Source organism: Astatotilapia calliptera, chromosome 17 (genome assembly GCF_900246225.1).
Source record: "Astatotilapia calliptera chromosome 17, fAstCal1.2, whole genome shotgun sequence".
Classification (NCBI taxonomy): Eukaryota; Metazoa; Chordata; class Actinopteri; order Cichliformes; family Cichlidae; genus Astatotilapia; species Astatotilapia calliptera.
The window spans coordinates 32875502-32895231 of NC_039318.1; the positions used below are offsets into that span (position 1 = coordinate 32875502).

General features: G+C 39.0%; 1 protein-coding gene across 2 annotated transcripts; it reads left to right on the forward strand.

The window, feature by feature from the left end:
* Positions 1-1800: 1800 nt before the first annotated feature.
* Positions 1801-19669, forward strand: LOC113009098 (troponin T, fast skeletal muscle-like). Of its 2 annotated transcripts, XM_026147204.1 has the most exons (17): positions 1801-1904; positions 4936-4995; positions 5088-5095; positions 5184-5207; positions 7517-7540; positions 8104-8127; positions 8355-8369; positions 8807-8830; positions 9065-9095; positions 9209-9269; positions 10833-10949; positions 11069-11146; positions 12075-12188; positions 12321-12433; positions 12601-12691; positions 15630-15667; positions 19477-19669. In XM_026147204.1, the coding sequence occupies exons 2-17, from the start codon at positions 4952-4954 to the stop codon at positions 19514-19516; spliced, it is 846 nt and encodes a 281-aa protein (XP_026002989.1). In that variant the 5' UTR covers positions 1801-1904; positions 4936-4951; the 3' UTR covers positions 19517-19669. The 2 variants fall into 2 exon arrangements, with proteins under 2 accessions (XP_026002989.1, XP_026002990.1); XM_026147205.1 differs by lacking the exons at positions 1801-1904; positions 4936-4995; positions 5088-5095; positions 5184-5207 and adding an exon at positions 6441-7339.
* The last annotated feature ends 61 nt before the right edge of the window (positions 19670-19730 follow it).

The window sequence follows — 19730 nt, forward strand, 5'->3', positions numbered from 1 at the left end:
GCAGGGGAGCTGGACCAAAATATTTTTAAGCATGATAAAATGTGACGTTTTTGTATTTTTTTTAATGTAATGGTTTCATAATGTTGTGTTTTGTTTTGTTTTCTACAGCCTTGTGTCCACTTTTTAAATTTCCATGTTTAACCAGACACTTGTTCCTTGTGTAGCGCTAAGCCTATGCAGAATACATTATCTGTAGTCTCTCTCCAAATGTCATACAAGCAGGCAGTTTCCAAGCGGAGGAATGTGTTGAACATTGTAACCTTGACTCAACAACAGCAATAAATACATTGAGGTATTCCACATTGTTGAGTTTCCTTTCACACCTTCACTTAATACACTCACCAGATGCTTCTCTATAGTAGTACCAGGCTGGACTGCCATTTGCCTTCACAACTGCCTTTGTTTCTTGTATTCTGAATCTCTTGTTCCACCACATCCTAAAGGTGCTCCACTGGGTTGAGAACTGAACACAGTGGAGGACATTTGAGTACAGTGAACTCATTATTATGTTCAAGAAACCAGTTTGAGATGATGTGAGCTTTGTGACATGGTGCAATGTCCTGCTGGAAGCAGCCATCAGAGAATTGGTACTAAATTGGTCATAAAGGCACAGATATGGTCAGCAACAATATCTGGTGTTATAACCATATATAATATAATTTCTTCCTCCCCACTCTTGCCAAGTACTTCCTCACAGGAGGTAATCTGATTGTTGGGGTTTTTATCTCTATTATTTTAGGGTCTTTACAATATAAACAGCCTCAACTGTTGTGATTTGGCACTACATAAATAAAATGTAATTGAATTAAATTGGCATGAAACAGCCCAAGAAAATACCCTCACACCATGACACCACCACCACTGGATGGACCCATGCTTTGCTAGTACTCGCTACAAAAGGATCGATCTGGTAAAGGGGTGGGCAACTCCAGGCCTCGAGGGCCGGTGTCCTGCAGGTTTTAGATATCACCCTGGGTCAATACACCTGAATCAGATGATTAGTTCATTGCCAGGTCTCTAGAGAACTGCAAGACATGTTGAGGAGGTAATTTAGCCATTTGAATCAGCTGTGTTGGATCAAGGACACATCTAAAACCTGCAGGACACCGGCCCTCGAGGCCTGGAGTTGCCCACCCCTAATCTAGTACCTTGCTAGTACTAGGTTGGACCCTGTTCGCTTTCAGAATGAAAGGGTATTAATAAAAGGTCCATGGATTTGTGTTATTTATGCCAAATTCCCAGCAGCTGGGGGAAGTCTGGTCATTCTCCTCTCATCTCCTGTATCTGCTCAAGGCATTTTCTACAGCAGAACTGCCGCTCACTGGATAAGGCCTCCACCAAAGTGGAAACACACCTCCACCTGGCTATGCCTAGAAATCCTGTCCTTAAAATTAATATATAATAGGCAATCTTGGAAAAAGTTGAATATAATGAGTTTGACGATGGTCAAAATCGCAAAAACATGTTTCTGTATGAAATTATTTGGCTGAGGTGTAATTGAAGGTACAAGTTTGAAGGCAATTGTACTTCCACTCCAGCAGAGCACAGCTTTGTGGTGTCATTTCTCTAAAGGAACAAAAACCATGACGTTCTGACAGCCCTCTTTAAAATGACTCTAAAGTGAAAAGTATTTCCAATTTCTCCCATCATGTGTAGCGGATTACGGTGAGCACTCAAAGGCAGCATGTCTGTCCAGGTATAACTCATCTGTCTGCCTCCAACAATAGAACTGACCATCCTGACCAGTCATAGAAAAGATATGTGGTCACATGACAAACAGGGCTGTATTAAGTGTGCGCTGTGGGTTGGGAGGCAGATGATTGAACTTGTCTTTGTCTGGCAGCTGAAGAATAAGACCAGTACTTGTGGCTAATCCCATTTTTTCTTCAAGGAATATATAGGAGGTAAGAGTTGAGCATGGCCATCATCTCAGGGTGCATGATGTCAAAAAGGCCAATAATTGCAATTAAAGCGCTCCTGAGTTAGATACGTAAAACCCATCAGCATGATCAAACGATTACCTGTTACTCATACGTAGTGAGATGTAATGGATCAAACTGGCTTGGCCATTTTTATGATGACTTCTTCTTTTTTTTCTGTATTCTAATCCAAACTGTGTATATCACGCTGTGGAAGGTGCTAAGCTCGCTCCTGAGACTTTGGAGTTGGTTGCATGCTTTTGGCTTTAACTTAATGCTGCCTAATGCTGAAACCAGCACCCGCAACATTCTTGCCGCTGTCAGACTCTCTGTTGTTCCACAGTTTCAGCCAGACGGGGACTGACCGCATTCATTAAAGCAAATACACATTTAATACCCGGCCATGACAGCTCTCATACATTGTGAATTCTTTCTGGGTTTCCAGTTAGTATTATTCTTCAACCAGATGGCCTTCTTTCATTTCAGCTTTCTCTACCTTTCTTGGTCTCGCTCACTTTTTCTTCCTTTGCATTGGCCCTTTGACGTCAGCTGCTGAGTTTAGTGCCACAAGTAACCACACTGGGGCCTCCACAGGCGCCGCGATGTGTGAATTTGAGCACATATGTAGCAGAATTTAAACAGAAGCATACATTTGGGGCAGTAACCATATACAGAAGGTGTAAATATGGCGTGCAGAGATTGAATGTGCAGCTGGTCAGGACGGCATCCAGGCAGTGGGAGCGAGGGTGGAACTGGGGATGTGGAGCTAATTTTATTTCATCATCCATTCAACGTGTGCATGAGAACAAATATCTGTTACCAAATATGACTTTAAAAAGCAAGAGAGTCTACCCAGAGGTATTGTGAAAATGTTTCCCCAAACAATCAGCTGACCAAACTGCAATGGCAAAAATAGCCTGAGTCACAGCTCATTGATTTACTGTGAGTATGCGCGAGGTGAGCCAAGCCCATTGTCTGGAGGAGCTGTTCAGCACCTGTTCAAAAGCTTGCTCTGTTATTCTTATAAATAGACCCTCGCCCTCGGTCCTTCTATTCTGACCCACTGACATTGGCGTTTACGGTTCGGTGATTTATAAGCATGTGGAAAAAAAACACGGCCCCAGGAGGTGCTCTGCGCAACCATATTTCCGACATGTAACTGTTACATATAAAGAACCTTATTGAATCCCTTCCTCTGAGCAGCATGACCTTGACTCTGACATTTTGATGGTGTTGTTACAGAAGCTGGATCGACCGTGTTCCTATGTGAATTTTACTCTATGTATGATTTCATTTTCTTAATGTTAGGTAGCTTTCTCTGATTTCAAAGGGATACACCAATGATTACTTTCATGAAGGACCTCCACGAGAAACAGATAAAGACATCAGAAATACATTTGTTTGTGCTCTTTATCAAAATAAAGGTTGTGTTTTTACAGAGGGAGGTATTTACAAAACTATATCCTATTCCTGTGAAAGAAACGATGAAAAATTAAAAGAGAGGAGCTTGAGATGTCTTGACCTATGATCTGATTATCTATAAAGTTGTGAATAAGAACGTTTTCAGGGGCTGGATACAGTTCTGTGAAAAATTATGTTCATTCTTACTGCTTCCATGAAAATGCCATAATACATTAAATACTTCAAAACTTTGGTGTAACACAATAAAAGAGGCAATTTAATGATCAGTTTTTAAACAATTCAAATATGAATTTAGATTTTAAACCATGTATAATTTCCAGGTATAAAATGTAAAAACAATGCAGAAGTGCCTTAGACTTGCATTTATTCTAATGGCCATTGAGGGGGAACTTTTGTGGTTCCAAATAGAAGTCAGTTAATTCACTGTTTTCTTAGTGAATTAATGGGCTTCATCACTAGAATCAGATCCACCCCTCTACCTTGCCCAGCTTTTGGCTTTTGTTTCTATTCTGAATACATTTTTTTTAATATTACAGTGAATGACAGATGTGCCAAGATGGCTACATCTGAAATCTCAAGCATCAGCCTTCAAAACAGTAGTCCACTCATGCGTTAGGTGAACACACACTTCTTTCAAACCCCACGCTACAATTTTGTAACACAATCTTTTTGTTACAAGTCTAGCTTAACCTTCATGACATCCTCATGGCTGTATCAAGGTTCTAAGACTTTAGAAATCGAAATTCAGAACAGCAGCCACTCAGCCTGAGTAGTACAGATCATGACAAGAAAATTGATTTCTAAGTAAACAAAAAGAGGGTAATGGCCGCTTAATAAACCGAGCTTGTACTGAAATCAAATACAACTGCTTTTAAAAGAAATATATTAAGTTAAGCATTGCCATCACGCTAAATAGCACCTGTTATGATGGAGATTTCTTGCACTACTTCAAAGCCTTTTAAGTACCTGGGAAACTGTTTATGAGTGTACGTATCAAAGCCAATGCAATATGTGTGGCTGCAGATACATCAGTGCATCCCCGAAGAACTCATGCAAGCCTGATATTTTCAGTGCTTTTCAGACTCTAGTCGGCTGACTGCAGCCTTGATCAGCGCCAAAAGGAAATGGCTGAGGATTAGGCCTGGAGCTGTTTAAAGCCCTGGGCCTCTGCCTGCAGTGCCCATGGTGGAATCGTTTCGGATTCTACAACTGCTCCAATCTCACAGCATGTAGCCAAGTTGTTTTTTTTAATTTAAATATTTTTTTGTGGATTTTTGGTTTAGTTGTTTGCACAAATGATAAAAGTACCGAAAGGAGAAGAAAAGAAGAAAGATCTGATCCATCTGTTCGAGGGGGAAAAAATCTCGAGGGCTTGCGAAAACATTACAGGCAATGAGATGTCAAGAAAACAATCAGAGCAATCACAGCACGAAAATTTGTGAAATGTACAAATAAATGTGAACGCCCTAATGACCCGGATGGATACGTGTGGGTATGATTTCGTGTTGTCTCAACAGCTGCTTCTTTTCTTATGTAAAAATGTATCAAATTAAATTTGTGTGGCGACTTTTTGATGTTTTGCTCTCCGATGCAGGTAACTGTGATCCAAGATGTGTGATCAAGAGCTAGAAGTAGAAGTTATCGAGGAGATTCTGTGAGTACCTTCACTACGCCCTCGAAACACAGCTATAAATACACAAAATCAGCTGATTTTAAAGTTTACGTCTTTGCTTCCTGCATTTTCAGGGAGGAAGGTAAGTAAAGGTTTTGTGAGAATTTGCTCTTTATATACCAAAATGTCATTCCTCGCTTCTATACGCTGACCTGATTATGTCTGCTCAGAGGCAGAGACGCAGCAAGAGGAAGGTAAAGGCTTCTTGAGTGGCTTTGCGTGTGCTTCATCTTGTTTCTGGTGTGTCTGTTGCCATTACAGTGTCTGCTGTCAGGGATAAAAAGCCATAGCAAGCTGGCTATGTGTGTTTTCTTTTTGAATGTTAACAACCTCTCTGTCAACACCGATGTGTCAGCTCATGTTTAGCCGTCAGTTTATATTGGAAATGTCTCCGTGACATTTTCAGGACTGTACAGTTCATCTCAGTATGTATACAGTGTACTGTGGGTTTTAGTCTTCTGAAAGTTTTACTAACCAGGTTGCCGATTTGACTCTTTCTAATCAGTTTGACTTTTAGAGAAAAAGTTTACTTAAATATGCTACTTTCACTCCACCGTGCCTGTAGCGACATGGGCCTTTGTTAAAATACACCAGGCTTACTCTTTTTAAATGATGGTATGTTATGCAATAGCTTCACATTTAATTATATTAATTTCTCAGTGGCTGCAGCAGCATTTTTAAATCACCTATCCCCAAAACAGCTATTTTCCAGATAAGATGGATTCCCATATATTTATTGTATTTGTACAGTAATTTTACCCCTACGTCCATGCTTAAGCGTCTCTTGTCACGTGACATATTTCCAGGCAATAATGTTAATGTGAGTGAAGGTTTTCTTCCAGTAAGCCTCTCTAAATCATGGTTATGTTATTGAAAGGGTGTGTTTCATGCCAAACCACAGTCTGTTTCTAAACATAACCAAGTACTTTGTCTCCTAAACCCAGCTCAGCTGTGAAAGAAAATTAAAAAGAAGAAAAAAAGGCAAACTTCTCTCTACCTTTGATATGCCCTTCTTCAGACCCCTTTAGTCTTAGTTATGAGTTGCATAACATCTGTTTTTTTGGAAAGGACTCATTTTAAGAACTGCACTCACCAGTCATTTGAAGAGGTACACCTACTCATCTGCTCATTAATGTAAATATCTAAGCAGCCAATCATGTGTCAGCAACTTATTGCGGCATGCAGAGATGGTCAAAATGACCTGTTTGACGCAGTTCAAACTGAGAATCTTTAAACATGGCATGGTCGTTGATTCTGAGTATTTCAGAAACTGCTGATCTGCTGAAAGTTTCTCACAAAGCTATCTCCATGGCCCCAAAAAGGGAAAATATCCATTGAGCAGCAGTTCTCTGGGAGAAAAATCCCTTTCTGATGTCAGAGGAGAATGGTCAGATCACAGTAACTCAAATAATCATCGTTACAACCAAGGTATGCAGAAGAGCATCTCTAAATTGCACAGCAGCAGGCTATAAATCGTAAGGGTTTACAAAACTGGAAAACAGAAGACTGTAAAAACTTATTCTGATGAGTCTCTGTGTCTGCTGTGATATTAGATAGGGTTGGAATTTGGCAATAATAACATGACAATCCACCCTTATTCTGAGGAAAGTCCCCATCACCTTGCTGAATCTATGCCACAGAGGCTTAAGAGAATTGGGAAAGCAAAAAAGGTCCAACCCAGTAGTAGTGGAACTAATAAAGTGTGGAGTGTAGTATAGTACAGTTTACAATTTGGTTGCATTGGCTAGCTTGATGAGTTTGGGAGCATCTGCTAGCTCAGGTTAGCACAAATATGCACATGTCAGACTGGCTAGCCAAACCACAATATTTTCTCAAACTTAACCAAGTAAACTTGGTTTCTTTACCCTAACAAAACTTCTCCCATTAACCACAATTACAGGAAACAGAAAAGCTAGCCTGGCTCTATCAAAAGGTACCTGAGCTGTGACAGTACATGCCCAACAGAAATTGCTGCTACCCTACTTATCAAACTTTTCATTTTGGAGAACTTTTACACTGAAGCATTCAGAGGCTACTTTTGTAAAGGAGAGGAGCGCTGATAAGCGTTGGTAACAGTCATATATAAAACATGTGCTCAGGCTTTGCTTTGATATCTGGCCTGTTGCAAACCGCTCTCGGGTTCAGTTTTTGGCTTTGCTCAAAATGAATGTCAAACACCAGCACTGCTTCTCAGTGCATCCCCAAGAGACAACATCACAGTGCTCAGAGTGTGACCAAAACCCAGCCGCAAGCTGTCTGCAAGAGTCTCATTGATCCACTAATCCATATTTTGTTCACTCAGTCATGGAGACGCTGAAAGAAAAAGGTTTGTATGACTTTTTTTGTCTGTAAACAAAGCATGTTTCTTTACTTACACACTTGTGGGATATTATTGTGGTTGTTTCTGTTGTATCATGCCCTTTTTTGTGTGTTGTTGTTGTATTCACCCAAGAGCAACAGAAGTTTACTTCAATAAGTTTACTTCACTGTTCTTGCTTTGCAGAAGAAGCTGTTCCTGAAGTCGAAGGTAATTCTTCTTTGTACATTTTTTTCTCCTCCATTGTGAAGAAATGTTTTTCCTCGATTGTAACAATATTTATGGAGAAAAATTATGATTAATTTCATAAACTTGCACCATTCTAAACATCAGATGAGATCACTGAAATATAAAAAAAAGGATTTTTAACATCGTCTCTCCCGTTTCCACATCAAATTGAAACGATACTTCATTCACTTCATCATTACCTCCTTAACTAAATCATTATAAACGTTCCTATGTTCAGTACTCGCTAATTATATGTTTGGCTCCCCAGGAGTTGCCTGCTGAGTTTGGCAGATTTATTTGCCAGGATCTTTGAAAAAAGAAAAAAAAATAGAGACACCTACTCAGACAAAAGCGACTGCGTGCAATGCAAGAAGAGCTCTGGGTGTTGAAATTCAATTTTCATTTCAGATCACACATGTTTGACATTCATTTAGTCGTGTTTATCCCACGGCAAACATGTCTTGATTGTTTTAAGAAGGAAAATGCATTGCATCGATTAAAGAGTGACAGCATCTAATCATATTTTCATTACTCTCACCCCTCAGAACCCCCGGTTTCAACAGCTGAAGGTAATGACCTCTTTTTCCCTTTTAGCTTTATAGGAAATTACGGCCTTCTTGCGAGGGTTTCATCACCAACTGTTCTTGTTATTTTCCTTAACTTTAGCGTTCTATTATTTAATAAACATAACAAATGTGTTCAGCGCCTTGTCCATCTACGAGCAGTCTTAACTGATAAGTTGTTTTCCATTTCCTGCAATCCTCATCTACTGTCTCCTCGCCTTGCCCTCGCCAAGAGCCTGCAGAAGACGGTAATGTATACGGGTGCATATACAAGACTATATCAGTTGTTTTTGTGCGCATCTTTGTCAGGTAATAAAATCCAATTGTTTTGATTTTCTCCCGTACCGAGGCATTCATTTGCAGCGTAAATATCTCAATATCGTCCAATTTTATTTTGGCCCTTATGGTTGATACACATTTATCAAAGAGATGCCTCCACTGTTTCAAGGTAAACTAAGGCTCATGGCTTGCAACCCCGAGAGTACTTAGAGCAACTCTAGTTTGACACGTTATACAGAAACGATTTAGACTCCATTTCCGACCCTGACATGCAAGAAAGATTTTCATATCAATAGACACAGGGTAAATATCAGAGCTGAGTGAAATGGAGTTTGGAAATAATAAAAGGAAATCCATTTGCATTCCACCTGCTGATGCACTAACATTTTCCTTTGTCCTTTTGCAGCCGAGTCTCCAGCTGTGGATGAAGGTACTTTTACATGCTGATAAGGCCTTGTGAAAATAGCTTGATCACTGCTCTAGTTTACCAAAAATGTCTGGTGTCTTCAACCCGTCTTTGATAACCAAACAAAAGGAAATAAAAAATCCACAGATGCTCTCCATCACTGCTAAAATAATGGAAAAATCCAATAAAATAAAGATTTTTAGGACACTGGATACACACATATACACCCATAATATATTATTATTTTCCCTGTTGCAGATATGACAGATGAATCCAAACCTAAACCAAAGTAGGGCTGGGTTTTGGTTTTTTTTTGTTATTTGAATTTTAATCAGTTTATCCAACTTGCAATAAGGTTGTTCAAAGTTCCTCTCATTGTAACACAGAGATGTTATATTTCAGGCTGTTTGCACCACCGCTGACTGTGCCAAAGATACCTGAGGGAGAAAAAGTCGACTTTGATGTGAGTGACTGAAGCCAATTTAAAGAAACAGTGTGGCATTTTTCAACATGGCTTGCCTTGGAGTTAGATGGGGAGAGCAGCGCTATTTCTAAATATGAATTTAGAATACATCTCTTTTTTTTGGCAACATAGAAAATTATTAATTTCTAATTAAAAAATGAGTAGGTGGACTCACACTTAAAAAGACATAATCAAAGGCTTATCTGACTTTTGCATGTATCTACAAGTGGGTGTGAAGCACAGCTCTTGATAAAGCTTTGGTTATAAGTACTGGTCCTCTTCAGTTAAAAAGATACACTCAGCAGCCACTTTATTAGGTGACCTTACTAGTACCATGTTGGACCCGCTTTTACCTTCAAAACTGCCTTTAATCTTGGTGGCATAGATTCAACAAGATGCTGGAATCCTTCCTCTGAGATTTTGGTCCATATCGACATGACAGCATCACACAGATGCTGCAGAGTTCTCGGCTACTCGCCAATCATATCAATCTCCTGTTCTGCCACATCCCAGAGGTGCTCTAATGGATTGAGATCTGGTGACTGTGAAGACTATTTGAATACAGTGAACTCATTGTCATGTTCAAGAAAGTAGTTTAGGATGACTAAACTAGCAAATGAACTTTGTGACATAGTGCAGTTATCAGAAGATGGGTACACTGTGGTTATAGAGGGTTGGACACAGTCAGCAACAACACTCAGGTAGGCTGTGGTGTTTAAATGATGCTCAGTTGCTATTAAGATGCCTAAAGTGTGCCCCCACACTGTGGGAGCCTGAACCGCTGATGCACAACAAGACAAAATGGATCCATATTGGTATGTTGCCTATGCAACAATTTCAGACTCGACCATTTGAGCATCACAGCAGAAATCAAGACTCATCAGACCAGGCAACCTTTTTCCAATCTTCTATTCTTCAACTTCTGTGAATGATAGCCTGGTTCCTGTTCTTAAATGACGCCAGGTGTGGTCTTCTGCTGCTGTATTGCTGTCATTTCCTTCAAGGTTAAATTTGTTGTGTGTTCACAGATGCTTTTTTTGCATACCTTTATTGTAACAAGGGATTATTTGAGTTCCTGAAGGAAGGATCGTGTCCATTGTCCTCTGACCTCTGGCATTTTCACCCAAAGAATCGCTGCTCACTGGATGTTTTCTATTTTCCGAGCATTTTCTCTAAACCTTAGAGATGTTTGTGTGGGAATATCTCAGCAGATTTCCAAAATACTATAACAACCATGCCACATCCAAAGTCACTTTAAACACCTTACTTGACACTAACTTTGAACTTCTCGATCATGCCTATATGCCTGAAACCACTGAGTTGCTGCCATGTGCTAAGTTATTGGGTGATTAGAGATTTGTATTAACATGCAGTAATAAAGGGATCAGTTAGTGTATATAATCATCAAGTTTCATGTGTGCTGCATGTTTGAGGACTGTACTAGTGGGTGTCTGCCTGTTTTCCTTGCCAAAATGTAGATCTTAGCGTGAAGCCAGTACTGGAGATGATATGCATACGAGTCGTGCTCAGTAGAGAACTAAAAACATCTATACGTGACTGCAGGATATCCACAGGAAGCGTCAGGAGAAGGATCTGACTGAGCTGCAATCTCTGATCGAGGCCCACTTCATTCAGAGAAAGAAGGACGAGGAGGAGCTCATCGCTCTCGTTAACAGGATTGTAAGTATTCCAGGAAAGCGTGCCAGATCGCTACAGTGATGCACCACCCAGCAAACAATTACACTCTGTTTATGTGTGCGTGTGTGTGGTTGTGTTTGCGTGTGGGCATGGATGATTAGGAGAAGCGTCGTGCTGAGAGAGCTGAGCAACAGAGGATCAGAACCGAGCATGAGAAGGAGAGGCAGAATCGGCTTGCTGTGAGTTTCTAGATGCAGTTGCCTCTGCCTTTTTTCAGAATGTGATAATGTTTGCAATAAACGAAGAGTGTCCTGCCTCCAGGAGCTGACACGCTGTGGTTTTACTCACGTTCCTGAACAGAATTAGAGTACAGTCTGCAAAAGCCTAATTAACAACAAAAAAAAGAACCATCCTGGATCTGTTTGTCCTCTGTTTTCATGTAATGTTACGCACTGGCTTTTTAATGGCTAGTGAAAATTTACGTTTGAATCAGATTCCATAAACTGGGATAAACACAAAGTCTTTGCACTCGGATATTTGCTTTCCATTTTACAATTTCTTTTTTTACTTTAAACCTGCCCTCAACATTTTTAATAATAACAATGGGTCAAATGATGATATTTGACTCACTGATTCTTTATAAAGCCTCATTTTCAGCCACAGGAGAAAGGCGTTGTTAGCAAGTGTAGAGCCAAATATTTCTCTTAAGAGGAGCCAGAATTGTACAGAAGTATTAGACTAGTGTTAAACTTGCTATGGTCACAAACACATCTCCAAGTGAATGCTTGGAATTTAAGTAGGAAAATTTATTTTAGTGCTCTAACTTATCTTAAAACATGAGACCACCGGTATGTCAGTGATGGATTCACAGCTTGTTTCTGCTGCCCCCAAGTGGCAGTAAAAATATTATTTATGTATTTTGCACATAGACGTTAATCTTATGTGCAAAATAACCTTGATTGCACAATAGAATAGCCTTGCTCACATAAAAACAATATTCTGAACTTTTTGAGAATGAACGACAATGGACGCTACATTCTTTTTTATGACATCAGAGGACGTCAGAACGTTTGGAGGATGCTATCTTCAGTCCTGTTTTAGTGGCTGGAAAGACAAGTGGACAGATGGTTTCATTTTCTCTTTTCTGTTCTTTAATCCGTGTCACAGGAAGAAAAGGAGAGGAAGGAACAGGAAGAGGCCCGCAGGAAGCAGGACGAAGACGCCAAGAAGAAGAAGGCTCTCACAAACATGACTCAGCAGTACTCTGGCTTCCAGCAGAGGGTGAGTGATCACAGACGCGCACACATTTGCATTCAAAGCAATAGGAAATATGATCAGCTTCACAGTTTGCCTGTTTATTATGTAAATGCGGTCTCTTCCTTATTTTACACGTTCATTAAATCTCACATACAGCAAGACGGAAAGCGGGGAGCGAAGAAGCAGACGGAGAGAGAGAAGAAAAGAAAGATCCTGGCGGAGAGGAAGAAACCTCTCAACGTCGAGCGTCTCAACGAGGACAAACTGAAGTAAGGACACTACTGTTCACAGTTCTGCTCAAACACCTAAATCCACATTTCAAGTCTGCTGCAGGTGATTTGGCGGTGCATAAACTCTCATCTACCTCCCATTACAGTTTGAGCCTTTTGGCCTTTAGGTTTTCACTTTTTATATTCCTCCTGGTTTTGATTAAAAGGGAGAAGGCCAATGAGCTCTATCAGTGGCTGTGGATGCTGGAGGCTGAGAAGTTTGACTTCACCAAGACACTGATGAGACAGAAATATGATGTAAGTATTTCGCCTCTGGATATTACGTGCCGTGCAATGACATAGTGAACACCGGTTTTTGATTTACAAGCTTTTATTTGCACCTGTTAAAATATCAGCTAACAGTAATCAAACTTAATGCAAAGTCATTCTATTTAAATGATCAGCTGGCTCCAGATCTCCATCACTGAGCAGCAGAATTTGTGAGTAACTGTTAAAGACGAGTCTGAGCCTTCTGGTTTTTTGGTCTGTGTGTCAAAGGGTCAAAAACTGAGTCTCAAAGGGCTGAACCAGAGCTGACTGACCGCTGAGTGAGTAAGTTATAAACAGGAGGTGAAAACAGTGGTGTGTGCTGGTGAAGCTAGCGTGTGGCCGTTTAATCCTGGACCTTAAGAGACAGTACAGAGTTGAGACGGTACTTGAGGTCTGACTTACAAGAAGGCAGAGACACAAGACAAAGGAAAAAGGGTTTTTTTTTTAATTATTTCCTTTGTTTCTAAGATTCTAATTCCCTTAGCAGAACAAAAATCTAATATTACAAGGTTCACATTAACTCTTTAACCTAAAAAAACAACATCTGATGACCTCTCCTGTATCCTTAATGGCAAGATTTGGCAACTCAGTATATATTTATAAAGACGTGCTTTGACAATCAGTAAAATAGGTTCCGGGTTTTTCCAATAATAGCCCTACTAAGCTGTACAGGGAGAAAGTCATTCGGTTCCAGAAGGAGGCCTGAATTATGACAGTAGTAGGCGTCCAAGGGGAAAAGAGTCCGTGGTTCCCTGATATGGCGATTTCCATGTTTTTATTTGTGGGCTTTTTATGATTTACAATTCAAAATAATTCTTATTTACATGATACCGGGTCTTTTTGCACACCATCACATTTAACTCACTGTCAAATAAAAGCTGTTTTATGTTCTCTCTTTCTTTAAGGCCGCCTTCTGACTAATTTGCTGGTGGAAAAAATAGGCTAGTCAACTAGTCTAAAAGACAGAAAATCTAAAGAAAACATTTTAAAGCACACATATTAAATGTACAAAGATCAAAATTGGCCAAACAAATATTTTGTGTACATTTTAGGAGCTACATGAAACCCTTAATTGCCTCATTATTGATCTCATTCAGTTTAATTCTATTTAATTTATATTCATAACAGCAGTTGCCTGAAGGTGCTTTGCATTGTAGGGTAAAACCTTACAATATCAGAAAGAAAACCCAAACAGTCAGACAACTTGGTAACTGTGGGAAGGAAAAACACGGTTTTAACAGGAAGAAAACCCCAGCACATAGGGTTTCAAATGTTGCTAAATTGCATAGCACTTCGCACCACGTATGATGATGCAAATACACACAGTGTCAGATTAGTTTGTACAGCTGAGCTAATGTTAGCAGTGCTAGCAACAGTAGCCTTGGTTACTTTCATGCTAGTGTCCAGTAAGAAAGGGAGGTGAAGCTAGCTGTCAGGGATGCCAGTGGTGTCCTAACTCTACAGTGGCCCTGAGAGGCCAAACGGACTGCAACTTAAGAAAACACCAGCAATAAGAAAAGCACAAAACACAACGGAAATAGGAAAAACCAAAACAGAAACAAGAAAAACAACAACGGAAACAAGAAAAAAGAAATAGGAAAAAACACAAGGGAAGTGTTTCTGGGGAGACAATAACCCGACGGACCAGTTGCAGGAACCCAAAACGTGGTAGGCGTGTTTTATCATGATTGATATAATACTGATGATGGATTTTTAGGCTAATGGCAGGCTAACACACTTACCTCTCATTTTTTCTTTCCTCATAAAACCGATAGATCCTCCACTTCATTTAAGTGTCTCCCAGCGCAATTCTTAGCATATTTTGGTTCCTGCAACTGGTCCGTCGGGTTATTGTCTCCCCAGAAACACTTCCCTTGCGCTTTTGGAAATCTGTTTTTTCCTGTTTCTGTTTTCGTTTATCCTATTTCTGTTTTCGTTTTTCCTATTTCCTTTGGTTTTTGTGTGCTTTTGCAGCGTTTTTCTTATTGCTGGTGTTTTCTTAAGTTGCAATCCGTTTGGCCTCTCAGTGCCACTGTACGTAACACCTCTGAGGCTTTACCTGCCTTTGTACATGAATATGTTTAGTACTAGCTAATCTGGTGCTGATTAGCAAGGGCAGCAAGGTTTAAACATCGAGTCAACTAATCACACAAATAAAAGAGGGTGGGGCTGCTGTGTTCATACTCTAGGCTGTGCGACTGAGATGGACGTATTAGGCATATCCGCTTTCAGTGACATCAGAGAGAGCCAAGTTTAGGAAACAATGTCTGAAATATAGCGTTTAAAGTAGTTTGAAGCCTTACAAGGTTTACTTGTGCATACATGGACCTCATTATTTAAAACTTTGGAAATGAATGTCCAACATTATATAATTGACAGAAAATAACAAAGGTATAGTAGGTTCACTTTAAATTTGTAAGACAGAATGTGAATGTCAGATTTGTTTTTGCATTATGTTGGGACTTTATCATTAGCATTTTTAGCAATGTTGTGTATTTAAAGCAGATGGCAACTGTGGTTTTTCCAAATCTTTTACTTGGAACTGTCAACTGAGTATCAGCCATTGATGCTGTATTTGAGGTTTTATTACATAGGGGAGAGGCAAGTAGCTTCATATTCAGTGTGGTGCAATAAAGTCTTTCTAAAATCTTTGTTTACTTTTGTGTGTCTGGAAGCACTATTTGATTTACACATTCACCAAGTTACACATGAGCAGTAATCCGAATATTAGCTTTCAGTCTGTTTAAAATATGTCTTAAATATAGACTGTTCACAGAACAGGTTGCCATGCGGACATAAAATTATGAAGGAGAATATGCTGTTAGCTAGTTACTCCATAGGACCAGAAGATCCTCTTTTTCTGGCTCAGCTGGCGTCTGTTGTTTTTCCTGGACTCAGCATGTCCTCCATGTTTCTTCCTCTACAGATCACTCTGCTCCAGGTTCGTGTTCAGAACAGCCAGAGGTAAGTAACATCTATGAACCACCCTTCAGGTGTGGCTCATATTTGCACTAAGGGCATCATTAGAATTTCTTTAAAAATGTTGTTGTGTATCAAGGTGATTTTGCTTTTCCTTTCGATTAAACACTCCCGGAGAAATCTAATCCAGGGATGGGTAATTGATTTAATTCTCCCTTTTTTTTCTTTTTTTTTAAATAAAGACATGACATTAACACTGAGCACATCTGTGTTCAGTTTATTGGTGAAGCCAACAACACAACTCAGTTGCTCATTTGGCCCACTGGGAAAATTGGATTTCTATTATTCAGAAAGAATTTGGTCGTTTATACATTTTTTCTCGGGCATGTTACTTATCTCTTACGCTCAAAGCCTCCAAAATTCACATAATGCTGTATAATATTAATTGGGAGCGTGATGTCTTAGCTGGGCTACAAATTATCACAGGCACGTGAAAACGTAGCCAAACTTCTTTTTGTTTGAAACAGACATGAAAAGGATCACCTCATTAATAGAAATTCTTGTAGTTCTTGTGTATTGCAACCTTTTTTAGGCTTGTATGCAGTTTCCTTTATTTATTTTTATCATCTTTTCTGGTTTATATTCTCTTAAATGCTGTTACAACACTTTTTCATCTTTCCCTTTCATCTTTTACATTTTTCAGTTTTTGATTTTAAGTATGTCAAAAATTAGGACAGACAGTGTGAGTTGTGTGTCGAAGCAGCCTGTATTTTTATGACTGTATCAGATCTTATGGGCAAGGGTGCAAAACAGACAGCGGCTGCACATCAAAGGTGAGGACACAGTCATCGTTTGCCAGCTGTGTTCAGCATAAAATTGTGTCCTTTGTCCCTGTCTAATAGAATGATGCTTTGGCATTTGCCCTTTCCTTTCATCTATCACAGCTCTTTCTTGCTGTCCCTCTTATTTTCATATAGCACATGGGGCCCCACTTAGTATAAACACTAAGGAAACATAACCCAAAACCAATCTATATGCAGACAAGGATATGTACTGTCATTCAAGTACCAGACACTGAGGTACCAACATGGCACGAGATATTTTAAATGTCATTTCCACTCTTTTTATTTGGTTAAAATGAAACCGCAGCTTGTTTTGATTATATTGATTATATTGTCATTTATATGACATATATTTATTTTCAACTATTTATCCAAATTGTCAAAGTTGTGGTCATACCTTAAGGCAAATATTTTAACCCTACTTGAAAGTTTCTATACTTTAATGTTTATGCTTGTGTACGATCATGTGAAAAAAGCTTTTACAGTCCTGTGAAAAACTGTGCACATCCCATAATTCATTTGCTTGTAGAAACACTTTTGGTAGCAGCCACTTGAAGTCCTTCTTTTTCTGTTTGGCTTTATCAGACTCTCACATCGTTCTGGAGAAACTTTTGCCCACCCACAGTGTGCTTCAGTTCATGGAGGTTTGCAGGCATTCATTTATGCATAGCTCTCTCAAGGTCCTGCCACAGCATTTCACTCAGGTTGAGGTCTGGACTTGGCGTGGGCTATTGCGACATGATTCTTTTATTTTTCAGCCATTCTGTGGTAGATTTGCTGCTGTGTTTGGGATCACTGTCCTGTTCTGTTACTCAGTTTGGGCCAAACTTTAGCTTGCCTCACACAATGGCCTCACATCTGACAGCTGGTATGAGGTGTTTGTGCTATTTTTCTGCTTTTTCGTTTTCTGTACTGTGCATTATGGGCAAAACTCTTCACTGTTTGTCCAAAGGACATTTTTCCACAGGTTTTGTGGTTTGTTCCGATGCACCTTTGCAAATCTAAGCTGTGCTGTTATGCTCTTTTTTAAAGAGAAGCAGCTTTCTCCTGGAAACCTGTCTAAATTCAAATGCAAATGTTATTTGTCACATACACAGTCATACACAGTACGATATGCAGTGAAATGCTTAGACAACTACTCGTGACCTAAACTAAAAGACTATGGATAGGAAATAAATATGAAAATTAAAATAAAGGGCAAATTTAACTAGGAAAGAATAAAATAAAATATAAAAATTAAAGTTAAAAATAAAATAACTGTAACAAAATACACAATATAGAAAATATATAAAGAATATATGAAGAAATATAGAACAATAAGAGCAGCTGTGCAAGTAATAAATGGTATTGAAGTAATAAATGGTTATGAATAATGAATAAATAAGTCATGCTACTTGCCTTCTAAAAACTGTAAACACAGTAAAGGTAGTAAGGGCGTAAAGTCCTGTGAAACAGGGGCGGATTAACTGTGGTGGCATGTGCATAAGGTGCCCACCCCACTAAAAAATAAATAGCAAAAAGATTGTGAAACATAAAAAGTTAGACTTGTATTTCTAACTGATCCACCTCTTGTTTTGTAGCTTTCTGGATGTTATACTTACAATTGGGCTACATGGTTATTTATTATAAAGGCTATACACTACATAAAATTAAAATTCACATTTCTTTATGTTACTGAAATATGTAAATATTTTGGGCTAAAGATAATAAGAAAGTTACAATGTTTATATGAAATGTGTAACATATGTAAATGTGTTGCATTTGATGTAATTTAACCTTGTTTCCCAGCCACTGTGCCTCGGCACATAGGTGTGCCGTGGAAGATTATCTGGTTCCACCTGATAAATACTCTAAGCAACCAGCATGAGTAGCGATCAGAACAATTACATTCTCCTTCGCTATAGGGCAGTACAACTACCTGCTGTAATTAAATGAGTTGCCAACTGCCAGTAAAACAGAAGAAAACAAAGAAGAAAATCCATAATAGTCATGCTGTGAGACGACACAGCATAGCAATAGATAAATATTTGAAAAGGAAAAAAGTAGTCAATCTGGCCTGGGTCCTGGAGAAAATTCCCACCCAGAAAAAGGCCCTAGGATGAGTAGTGGTCAGAAGAAAGCAAAAAAGGTAAACAAACCAAACCAATTTCGCTATGCCTGGTGCGCGGGGAAAAATTATCAATATGCTTTTTGTGACATTTTTGTTCGGTGGTGTGCTGTGTGATTTGTCTGATGCAAAATATGTGAAATACATGGCTGCAAAAGGTTGGAAAACACAGTTTTAACCACATATAGTACATATTACAGAATGTAACGCCTGAATGTGTAAAGAAATGGCTTTGATTTTGCCACCCCGTTTGATTTCCATGCCACCCTAACCAAATTTCTCTAGATCCGCCCCTGCTCTGAAAACGTTTTCACTGGACTATGTTTCCAGCTAGTTTGCATTGTCAGCTAACAATTCCACTTTATCCATACATTAATGTTGCTACATGTACTTTAAATGTGTTTTTTACATCATTAGCTAAAAGGTTAAAATAGCTATTAGCTAGCTTTTTAGCTAGCTTTTTAGCTAGCTTTTTGCTTCTTGAAAATAATGTTTCCATGTGTGCCAGCAAACTACAGAATTACTCCCTGGGTACTATTAAAAGACATTATGAAATAATCATAACTGCAAGCAGGTGAAGGAAGATAAGCATTAAATAGTTAAACATTGTTTATTTTCTCCAAATCCGGCTTATCGTTATCAAGTCTTTTTTTTTTTTTTAAATCTAGTGTCTATTCACACCTCTATTAAATACTGCTTATTTTTTTGATTTAAGATCAGTAAATTGGTTCATATTTATTCATGATTACAACTTCAGTAGCTTATTTGTTTTAATTTTAATGCTTTCCATAGCAGGAAAAATGCCGTACGGAGGTTCAAATAGGTGTAAACTATGCAGTTTAACTTAAAAATATTCATCTATGCACACATGCTGAACAGTTGAATATTTTTGTCTGACTTCACAGCGCCAAAGGGAGAGGAAAGGCCAAGGGCAGAGTGAGATAGATGGAAACGTCGACATATATTCTCAGAGGAGCCATCTCACCACGAGTGCCCGTGTTGGAATTTGTTCTCAATCTGCACTTCAGTAATCTCAGTTTTGTGCCTTTTAGCCCTTAGCCTTTACAAACAATAAACAGACTTGTGCTTTTATGCCCATTTGTGTGTTTTCATGTTAAATTATCTCAGAAATGAAGCACTCTTTTCTTTTCACTAATCC

Bases quoted from the DNA above. Each gene is read 5' to 3' on its own strand.
- LOC113009098 (XM_026147204.1), top strand. From the start codon at position 4,952: ATGTGTGATCAAGAGCTAGAAGTAGAAGTTATCGAGGAGATTCT. The intron at 9,270-10,832 runs GTGAGTGACTGA...ACGTGACTGCAG, and splicing joins GAGAAAAAGTCGACTTTGAT to GATATCCACAGGAAGCGTCA. The intron at 12,434-12,600 runs GTAAGGACACTA...TTTGATTAAAAG, and splicing joins CTCAACGAGGACAAACTGAA to GGAGAAGGCCAATGAGCTCT.